Source organism: Neophocaena asiaeorientalis, unplaced genomic scaffold (genome assembly GCF_003031525.2).
Source record: "Neophocaena asiaeorientalis asiaeorientalis breed wild unplaced genomic scaffold, Neophocaena_asiaeorientalis_V1.1 scaffold132, whole genome shotgun sequence".
NCBI classification, from domain to species: Eukaryota; Metazoa; Chordata; class Mammalia; order Artiodactyla; family Phocoenidae; genus Neophocaena; species Neophocaena asiaeorientalis.
In genome coordinates, this window is record NW_020173393.1 from 1,944,148 (window position 1) to 1,954,120 (window position 9,973).

General features: G+C 49.4%; 1 protein-coding gene across 2 annotated transcripts in view; it reads right to left on the reverse strand.

Annotated features, from left to right (window-relative positions):
- PIGT (phosphatidylinositol glycan anchor biosynthesis class T) overlaps window positions 1-4,305 on the reverse strand; it is an 11,795-nt gene extending 7,490 nt beyond the window's left edge. For both annotated transcript variants that reach the window (XM_024746876.1, XM_024746875.1), the window contains exons 1-7: window positions 4,102-4,305; window positions 3,372-3,549; window positions 1,462-1,589; window positions 1,059-1,159; window positions 818-904; window positions 203-290; window positions 1-94 (exon numbers count right to left, since the gene is read on the reverse strand). The exon at window positions 1-94 ends at the window's left edge or, in 1 of these variants, runs on beyond it. In XM_024746876.1, the coding sequence (XP_024602644.1) occupies window positions 1-94; window positions 203-290; window positions 818-904; window positions 1,059-1,159; window positions 1,462-1,589; window positions 3,372-3,549; window positions 4,102-4,288 (863 nt within the window). In that variant the 5' untranslated portion in view covers window positions 4,289-4,305. The remainder of the gene's footprint in view (window positions 95-202; window positions 291-817; window positions 905-1,058; window positions 1,160-1,461; window positions 1,590-3,371; window positions 3,550-4,101) is intronic.
- Window positions 4,306-9,973: the final 5,668 nt, after the last annotated feature.

A 9,973-nucleotide genomic window follows, 5' to 3' on the forward strand; every position in this document is an offset into this window, starting at 1 on the left:
CTATAGTTGGTGACGTCCACATAGACTCGGCTCTCCGAAGCCAGGGGGCAGGGTTCTGTGAGGGTTCGGGAGAACATCCGAAAGAGGGACCAATCTGAGGAGCAGAGAGAGGGGTTGAGCAGGGGCGGGACTAGGCCTGCTCCACGTAGATGGGGTGGGGCTGGCAGTGGGTGGGCAGAGATGGGCTGCCAAGGTAGCTTACCTTGCTTCCCCTGCCCCGTGACGAAGGCATCAAATACAACGGAAAGGGTCTGCCTCAGCTCCCAGGAGATGCTGGCACAGCGTGCATCCTACCACGAGGGCCAGAAGGCAGCAGTGAGGACCTGCCACTCCCCCAGCCGCACAGCCCCAGGGACTACTACCCGGACTCAGTCCCTTGTCCATTCTGTACCTCCCCATCCATCAATTTGCTACCATCCACTACCGAGCACTTGCCCTCGTGCCGGCAGCTTTACGCGCATCACTGGGATGAACCATCGCCGACAACCAGAGGAACTGATACTACTATTATTCTCATTTGACAGATGAGAAAACCAGGGAAATAAAATGACTCACTCAAGGCCAAGTCAGCTGGTGAGTGGCTGAGCTAGCAGCTGCACCCACACGGCTATCACTCTTAACCACGACGAAGACTGAGTGAATGCTTGCCAGGCAACCGCTCGGTTTCCGTGGTGCGTGGCCAGTGCCCTGATTCATCATCATCACATCTCCCACTGACTACTGGCTCAGCCCTCGGTAGACACTGGGCTATGTGCTTTACCTGCACCTTCTCTCAGAGCCCCTGGATGGCCCCCATTGCCTGCTCCCCGTGACTTACTCTGCAAACAGGGCGGATATGCACTGCCTGGGAGTGGTAGCTCGTGTGAAACAGGCGATCGGCCTTCAGCAGCACAGAGAGGCCTGCCTGGAGGAGGTGGCAAGAGAGAAAATGTCAGTACCCCACACGGCAGGGCACCCGGGCATGGGGCCGAGGTTATCTGTCAGGCAGTGAGGGGGCATCTGCCGACTGCATCCACTCTCTGGGGCTCCCACCTACATTGAGGCCCCTCTGGCCTCACCTTGGAACTGCAGGGCAAGAGCTTCTTCCACGGGGTGAGGTTCTCAGTGCAGACGACCTCCCGAGGCAGCACCGCATAGCGCAGGAAGGAGTGATCTGTGCCTGAGAGATGGAAGCCTGTCTGGGGAGGCTCTCGGGGTGCCCCTCCTCAGGACCCACACATACTCTCTAGCACCACCGCCCTAACAGTGTCAGCTCAGGGGGAAGCGGGGAGGACACCCCCCTTCCTTTAGGAGAAGGCAATGCGGAGACAGCAGAGTCTCGGGAAACCTTCCTCTGGCGCCTGCACACCCAGGGGATTTATGACCTGGCCCCGCTGAGGAAGAAGGAAGCAGAGGGGAAAGGAGGCAAAGGCTTGGGTAGGAGGAACAGGAAGAAGGAAAGGGCCACGGAGGCTGTCTCACCATTGGCCAGCCCCAGGGGTTTGAAGGAGGCGCTGGGCGTGACTGTGTTGGTGGAGTCAATGAAGTTGAGAGAGGCGCAGAAGATCCCCGAGAGGACGTTACTGAGCTCCTTCCAGGACTTATCCACACTAAACGGAGACACAAACCCACTCACTGTCCCGGGGCTGCGTCTGCTTCCTCCCTCAAAGCCTGCAGCTGGCTGCCAAGCCATGAGGCCAGCTAGCTGCTGGAGCCGGAACTGCCCCGTTCAGCCTGCTTCCTGGGTCTCCCCAATCAGCCCCTTCTTCCTCACTCCCCTCTGGACACCCCTGCATCCCCAGAGGCCTCTGCTTGGGTGGTTCCTCCTCCCACCTAGTAATGCCCTCCTAACTCCTCCCTGCTCCCCTTCGAAGAGGTTCCCTCCTCCAGGAAGCCTTGCCGCCCTCCTCAACCACAGCCTCCTCCTGGGCTGCTGCAGTTCTGACTATCCGAGCCTCTCACCAGGGTCCTCCTGGGAAATGGCTGGGTGGCAACAGTATCTCGTCCTAAGCATCTTTTCTCCTCAACTAGGCTGTGAGCAACCTGAGGACAGGGAGCAAGTCTGGGTCACCCACGTACCTCCCACAATGCTATGCAAAACGCCCCACACGCCAGAGGCTGAGATCAGCTCACTGATCCAACCTGAGGTGTGCTCAGCTGGGCAAAACGACATACTTCCCTGTGAATACCCTGGGTGAGTCCTGGTTCTACGCTCAGGGGTGGGAAGTCTTACATCTACAGAGGCTCACTGAGCAAGGGAAAACAAGCATTCTAGGACCCCACAGAAACATCAAATTACATTAGACTTTTTTCTTAGAGAAATACCAAAACAGATTTGCTCTTTATACTAATAACAGAATAAAACTAGAATTCTGAACATCACCTCCATATTATAGGCAATTATGAGGGGAGACAGTGACAGCAGAGCAGTTGGGACAAAAGGCAAAGAAGCCAGGGTTCAGACAAGAGAGGAAGCCTTGGCTACTGTGGGGTTTGCTCCTCATCTGACATCACCTTAGAGCCGTCCTGGGGGTTTTCAACAGTCCTCTGTTCAGAGCTTTCCAATTGCTCCAGTCCTTAGGCCTCAAATAAAGATTGCAAACTGGAAGCCTGAAAGCTCCACCCAAGCCATAGCCACGTTTCATTTGACGAGCACAACATAAACCCATGTGGCATTTCTTAAATTTTTTAATTACTTGCTGATACTTAGACTTGCCAATTTTCACATTAAAATCCAGATTGCTGGTAACTCTTTAAAAATGAGAGTATCTGACGACCCTAGGCCCCTATTCCCACGTGGCAAGAATCCATAGGAGCTGAGTGGCAGCTGTCCTCCCAAGCTCTGCCACAGTCCTCATCACTCCCTATTCTGACTCCAATTTTTTTTTTTTTAATTATACACGTGCTACTGATTTCCCATAGTCGGATTAAGAGGATGCTGTGGTCCAACCACAGTACCTAACCACCCCCCTCCGCCCTGCAAATAAAAGCAATTTTTCTAATACAGAGATCTGGTGTCTTGTAGGCCAATTCTAGCCCACATATATTTTGTTTGGCCCTTGTGGCATTTTGTTATTATTATGTGAATGAATGTCTTTTAAAAGGCTATCCAGTTTGCCACAGCTTCCTACTGCCTTACATCTAAGTAAGCTTCACGTATTTCTTATCTGCCTCTGTAGATATACACATGCGCTACCTCAGGTCTGGAAGTATTAGGGGAAGGAAGTATATTCAGCCAAGTAAAGAATGCCACTACGTCATAATATTTCTTACTTCCAACGCCATATTTACCCCCATGGAACTGCTGCCCCCAAAGGCAGTAGCAAGAGGACAACACTTGCCCTGCCATGTTCCCACCACGGCCTGCCACAGGCCTCAAGGTGGGCACTCACTCAGTGACGGTGTCTTGGAACCAGGCCCACAGCTCTGCACCTGATGGGGCCTGCAAGAAGGGTGTCCCCCAGTATCGAGTCCTCCAGAAGCCTTGGGTTAAGGACAGGTGCAGCTCCCGTAGAGAATACTTGGAGATCAACTGCCCCAGTGCTTTGGGGAAGAGCCTATAATGAGATACTGGAGAAGGAGGTGCAGGTGAGTGATGATCCTGGAGGGAGGGTTCTCAGCCACCCCAAAGAGACAATACACCCCAGTTCTGGGGTCAGAGGAATCTAGATTCCTGACCAGACTCAGTCACTTACAAGCGATGTGATCTTGGACAGGTGCCTTACCTCTCTATACCTCCAATTTCTTCCTTGTAACCATTCACAAAACTTATCACCGTGCCCAGCACCCACGATAAACCGTAACCGTCAATAGCATCAACATCAGTGTTGTCAACAGAGGGTTTTAACTAAATGTTTAGAGTGGCAGCCTGGAGCTGCGGAGAGAGCACTGGACTAGAAGTCAGGAAGAGTCACTGCCCCTCTCCGGGGCTCAGTTTCTTCACTGGTATAACGGGATTCTTCAAAAACTATCCCATCCTTCTGCAAGGACCATCTTTGTCAGGCCCCAAGCCCAGGGACCAGAACCTCACCCAGGGATCAGTCCTCGCCCCCAAGGCTAGCCTCCACCCCACTCCCAGCAGGTGCCACAGATATCTTTCTCCCGTCAGTGTCCTCTTCTCACCTTCTTCCCGCTGCAGCTCCGAATCCCAGCGCGTGCGGAACTGGAATGTGGCGGCTACGTCCCCAGAAGGCAGCGGGGTGATGACGAGCTCCTCCCGCAGGCTGTCGCGTGGGGGCTCCGTCTGGCCCCAGACGCCCGGCCCGAGAAGCAGCAGCACCAGCAGAGAAAGCGGCGCTGCCGCCGCCATAGCTGCGGCTATTTCCGCCTCCCAATGGCCCCGCCCCCGCTAAAGGCCGGCCTCCAATAGGAAGAGCGTCTGAGAAGCGACTTCCGGTGCCGTCCCGGAAGCCGGGGTGCGGCTACCACAGCGACTGCCAGGATAGGCCTTTGAAGGGCTGCTGGGTGTAAAGGGGCGCTGATAGGGCACAAAGGGCAGTGGGCACGTGGCGTGGCTGGGATCTGGATTGAGGACCCCCTTCCCCACGACAAAGTTCTTAATAATACCGACCGCCATTGTGCCTCTGTGATAGTTGAAGAAACAAACAGACTGAAAAATGTTATTACTTTTGCAAGGAGACACTGCCGGGCTCCTGTCTCCCTGAGCTTCGTGTCTCTATTTGCCCTGTCCTAAGCCTAGACAAGAACTTTACTGCAAAACCCTCAAATAACTCACCCTTTTATTATGAAAAATTTCATAATTTTTCATAATCAAATTTTTTCATGATTTATCACATATCAGCCTCTATCTCCCCCAATTCATCTTATGTTTTGATGCATTTCAAAGAAATTTCAGACATAAGGACACTTCCCCTTAAATAGTTCAGCATGCATACCATTAACTAGAGTTCCATAGTTGTTTACATTTTTCTTTTGGTGTAAAATTTACAATGAAATGCTCAACTCTGAAGTGCACATTCATTGAGTTCAACAAATGGATACACCTGTGTAACTCTTGTCAAGATATGTTTGGAAAATCCCTGAAAGTTGGCTAATGCCCCTTGCCAGTCAATGTCTGTGACCCCTGCCTTCCAGCTGCAACCACTGTTCTGATTTGTCTCCAGAAAATGGATTAATCTGTTCTAGAGCTTTGTATAAATGAAATCATCATATAGTATGTGTACTTTTTTTGTAAAAGGCTTCTTTCATGGGAAGAATGTTTTGGAGAATCATTCATGTTCTTGCATGTATCAGCAGTGTGTGTCTTTTCATTTCTGTGTAGTATTCATACATTGTCTGAATATACCATAGTTTATCTGCTCTCCTGTCCATGTACACCTGAGCTCTTTCAAGTTTTTAGTTCTTATGAGCTAGGCTGCTATACAAGTTTCTTTGTAGGCATATGCTTACATCTCTTTTAGGTAAATATTTAGGAGTGGTCAAAGAATAGGTATATGTTTAATTTTACAAGAAACTGCTAGATCTTTCTCCAAAACGTGTCATTTCATACTTGTACCAACAATGTATGAGAGTCCCCATTGCTCCACATCCCGGTGAACATTTAATTTGCGGGGCTTTTTCGTTTTTGCCACGTGGGCGTGTTTGTAGTAGTATCTCACTGTGGTTTTAATTTGCATTTCCTTGGTACCTAGCGATGTTGAACAGCTTTTCATGTGCTTCTTGGCCATTCATATCTTTTTTGCGAAAGATCTGTTAAAATCTTTTTCCACCTCTCCCCTTTTGTGCTGATTTGAGTTGTAGGAGTTCCAAGCAATTCCTGCTTTGGTTTTTCCACCTGCCCAATGGGGTACACATTCATGAAGGATTTTGTAGACAGTCTTTTGGTAAAACTGACAACCATCTGGCTCTGAAGAACCAGAGATTTGGTGTCTGCCAGGTCTGCCTAGATATACCCCTGACCAACTGGAGAGGAAGTGTCAAAAAGACGTCTTTGTCTCATTACGCTCTCATTCTACTTACATCCAGTGTTCCCGCCCCACTAGACATGGAATAGAAGGAAGGCCACGAGCTTAGATGTCAGACAGACGTGGGTTCAAATCCCCACACCAGCCTTTAATCCATATGAGCGTGAGCACTGGAGCGCCACTCTTCCTGCTCTGTAAAACGGATACACCTGCTTTCAGGGTTGTTGCAAGGATCAGAAGTTAGGTACACGTAGAATCTGGAATGTGGTAAGTGCTTAATAACCTCTACTAACCTTCACTCAAAGAGCTCTATGAGGCAGGCACTATTATCTCCATCTTACAGATGAGTAAACTGAGTACAGAAACTGAGATAATTGCCTAAGATCACGGTGAGTGATGGAGCCAGAACTCGAGTCCACACTATCAACTTCAAAAACAAATTTTTTAAGGGAGTTGCTGTTATGATTATGATTACCGTGTACTTCTATGCTTTGTTTCCTTTTGAAATTGCCTGTCCCCATCACTCAAGACCCAGCCACCCCCAGAGAAGACTTGCCTTCTCCCTCTCTAGTGTGCTACAGCCCACATTATAGTTCCATTATCTGCGGCCATGTCTCTTCCTGGAAGAGCTCTTGGCCACCTTAGTGTTTCTGTTGCGTAAGCAAGGAGGCTAGCACATAGTGGGGGCTCAGTAATGTCTGAATGAACAAACAACAAAACATCATAACACCGTCCCATGTTGTCCCCACACCGCCGTACTGTTCACAGTATCAAGTTCTGTGCACCCCTGGGGACTGCTAAAGTGTGAGCCGTCCTGGGAATCTTCCCCTGAGATGTGGTCCCTCCTATTTCCTCCACAGCACAGGATTCTACAGGAGGAGTCTGTCTTCTTCCCTCCTCTCCAGAGTCTATGACAAGTCTATGCAATGGACAGAAGACACCACACTGTGGCTTGGAGACTGATAGCTGGGCTGCTTGCCTCGGAGTTGGAGCCAAATCATCCCCCATCTCCAAGGGCCCTGTGTGGCCTCAAATAAAACAGTCAGCTGGAGATGCTGGCTCTGGCTCTGAAGGCCAGCCAAGCCCCTGTGGTTTGGCAGAAGAAGAGGTCATTGTCCAAACAGGAAGTGGTCCTGGGGTCTCAGCTGACCCTAGATTTTCCCAGGCAGGGCTGGGGCTCATAGCAGCTGAACTGGAGGCTCCCCGTAGGCTCACAAACAATTCCACCTCTCCAGAGGGCTGCAGATCCCTCTCCCCGGACAGGCTCCCTGCCCCAGACCCCACAGATCTTAGCATTGTGTGCCTGGGGTTGTTGACATGCTGACAGCAACCAAGCTAGGCTAGCTTCCCATCATTCACCTTGGAGGAGAATGGGGAGATCCCAGGAGCTGAGAAGCCCTCAGAGCTGAGCTGTGGATATTATGGGGTGCACCCCAGGAGAAGGCTCAGCCGCAGTCAGACAGGAGGCTGAGCCTTGCTACTCCAAAGGAAGGGACAAAGAACAAGAGGACAGAGACCATGTCTTCTGTGTGCAGCAAAGTCATCGGCAACCCAGAAAAACCACAAAATTTAACATGAGGCTGGGCCCTGGCCCAGCTTAGTGGATGATCTCAACTTGGACACAGACACTTTTAGACAACAGGAACACAGAACTCCCACAAGTTTTTCAGTAGCGCTAGGAAAAGCACTTAAGAACTGTCACTTACAATGGCCTCCTACAGGGGTGGAAGCAAAATGGGGCTATTGGGAAGACTGCACCCCTGTCACTCAGCCTGGATGGTACAAAGAGCTTTGGGGTTTAGGCCGAAGGTCACTGACTCCATGGATGGTTTGATGTATGAAGGGAGGTGGAATGATTTATTTTTTCTAATATGAAAAATGACTTGATATTCCTTAAGGCTAGGTCCTATAACCCTCCCTTTATTCCAGTCTCTCCCTGGGCAAGCTCACTTGTACCCATTCCTAAACTTACCTCCTATGCACTGATAACCCACCTACTGATTTTCCAGCCCAATCCTCTGATCTACATTCCACTCTCATGGGTCCAAGTGCCTACTCAAAATGTCCTCTTGGTCTCAAAAGCAACTCGAACTCAACATGTCCAAAACCCAATTTATGGCCTCTTCCCCAAACCTAGTGCTCTCCTAAACTCCCCATCTGGATGAAGAACCCTCCAAATTATCCTGCTACACAGGGCAGAAGCAAGGATGGCACCCCTGAGCCCTTCCTCTCTCACACCCACCTATGAAAATAGTTTGAAATTTGCCTCCCCAATATCTCTCCATTCCTTCCACTTTTCTACAACCACCCCACCTCCACCCTATTCCATTTTTACCTAGATGGCTACAATCATCTCCTGGCTTCCAGGCATCCATTCTGGTCCCCTCCAATCAGTACATCTCTACCAGGAGTCCTTGCACCCATTCTCCCCCTAAACTACTCCTACTCCACTTTCAGATCTCAGCTCAAAACCACTTCCTCCAGGCAAACACCTCTTGACCTCTCTTAATAGGCTATTAACTCCTTCCTAGCACTAGTCCTGGTTGCAGTTTTACATTTGGGTCCCCAATAGACCCTGAACTCCATAAGAGCAGGATGGGGTCTTTTTTTTTCTTTTTTTGTGCCACTACCACATTCCCAAGGCCAAGCTCAGTGTCTTACACATGTTAACACTGACATTTAATATTATTGAATTAATGTCATTTATTTGCTCATACCCTGCCTCAACCCAGTTAAGCTAATCATCACCACTATCTTCTAGGCCACCATTGTCTCTTGCCTGGATTACTGTGTTACGTCTGTCTGGAGCCTGTCCTCTTCCAGTATGTTCTCTACACTGCAGCCAGAATTATCTTTTTAGGAAGCAACATCAACCACTTGTAATCCTTCATTACTCCCAATAAAGTTCAAAGTCGTAACGTGTAAACTGCTAGTTATCTACCCAATGACTGCTGTCCCCTTGTTTCTCAGTAACATAACCCTGATTTTATCAAGACAGCAGGGTGTCCTACCAAAGGACTATCCCAGCCTCTGCAGTAGCCAGGGTGCTTCTGAGAGGTCTGACAGGAAGTATAGGAATCAGACGCATTGGTAATTGAAACTTGAAGGGTTATTGGCTTTCCAAACGCCAGAATTTCCTTTCTTCTAGATAATGTTGTGTCCCTAAGTCTATAAAACATCTGTAAATGAAACATCCCTCAGGTTACCAAGTTCTGGCCAATGAGATGTAAGTGGACGCTATTGGTTAGAACTTCCAGAAATGCTGGTCGAGGTGGGACTCGGCAGCAGGCCGGGCCTTTTTTGCCCATCCTTAATCTCTTCTCCTTCTTTCTACCAGCTTCAGAGACATGATGGCTGGGGCCTCAACAGTCATTTCAGCCATAAGGTATCAATGAGAATTCCAGCCATGGGCCTTAGATGGCTGCGCAAAAAGAGCCAAGAAGGACCCTGGTGTCCAATAACTGTGGAGCGACCACATCACCCTGTGCTTTGGACTTCCTTTACATGAGGAAACCAGGTTTATACCTTAAGTCACTGATATTTTACTAGCAAACTGAAACTTGATACAGGCTTCAAAGCGTTTCACGACCTGACCTTTGTCAATCTTGCCTCTCCCTTCATCTGCTCAAATTCAACAATTCAGTCAAGCTGAATGTTTTTCAGTTCCTCGGGACTTTTCTCTCCATTTAAAGTCTTTCCAAGCTGCTCTTTCTGCCTGGGTTACAGCCCCACCTGGCTAACTCCTCCTCATCCTCTGCAACCCAGCTTAAAAGTCACCTCTTCAATGACCATAAAAACCAGGCTAAGATGCCCATTTTCTGGGAACAGAACAGTTCCTCGGCACGCTACTTATTACGCTGTGAACTGTGGTGTTGACTTGATTTTCTCCTCCATGAAGGCAGGCAGCCTGTCTTGTTCAAAACTGTATTCCAAATCGGCAGCTAATTCCAAATAACGGCTTTTTGAATACATGGAGTAAATGAGTCATGGGAATATGGTATTGGTTAGAGAGCTAAAGAAATGTGTCGGGTTTGATATCTGTACAATGTGAACAGATGAAGTGGAATGGT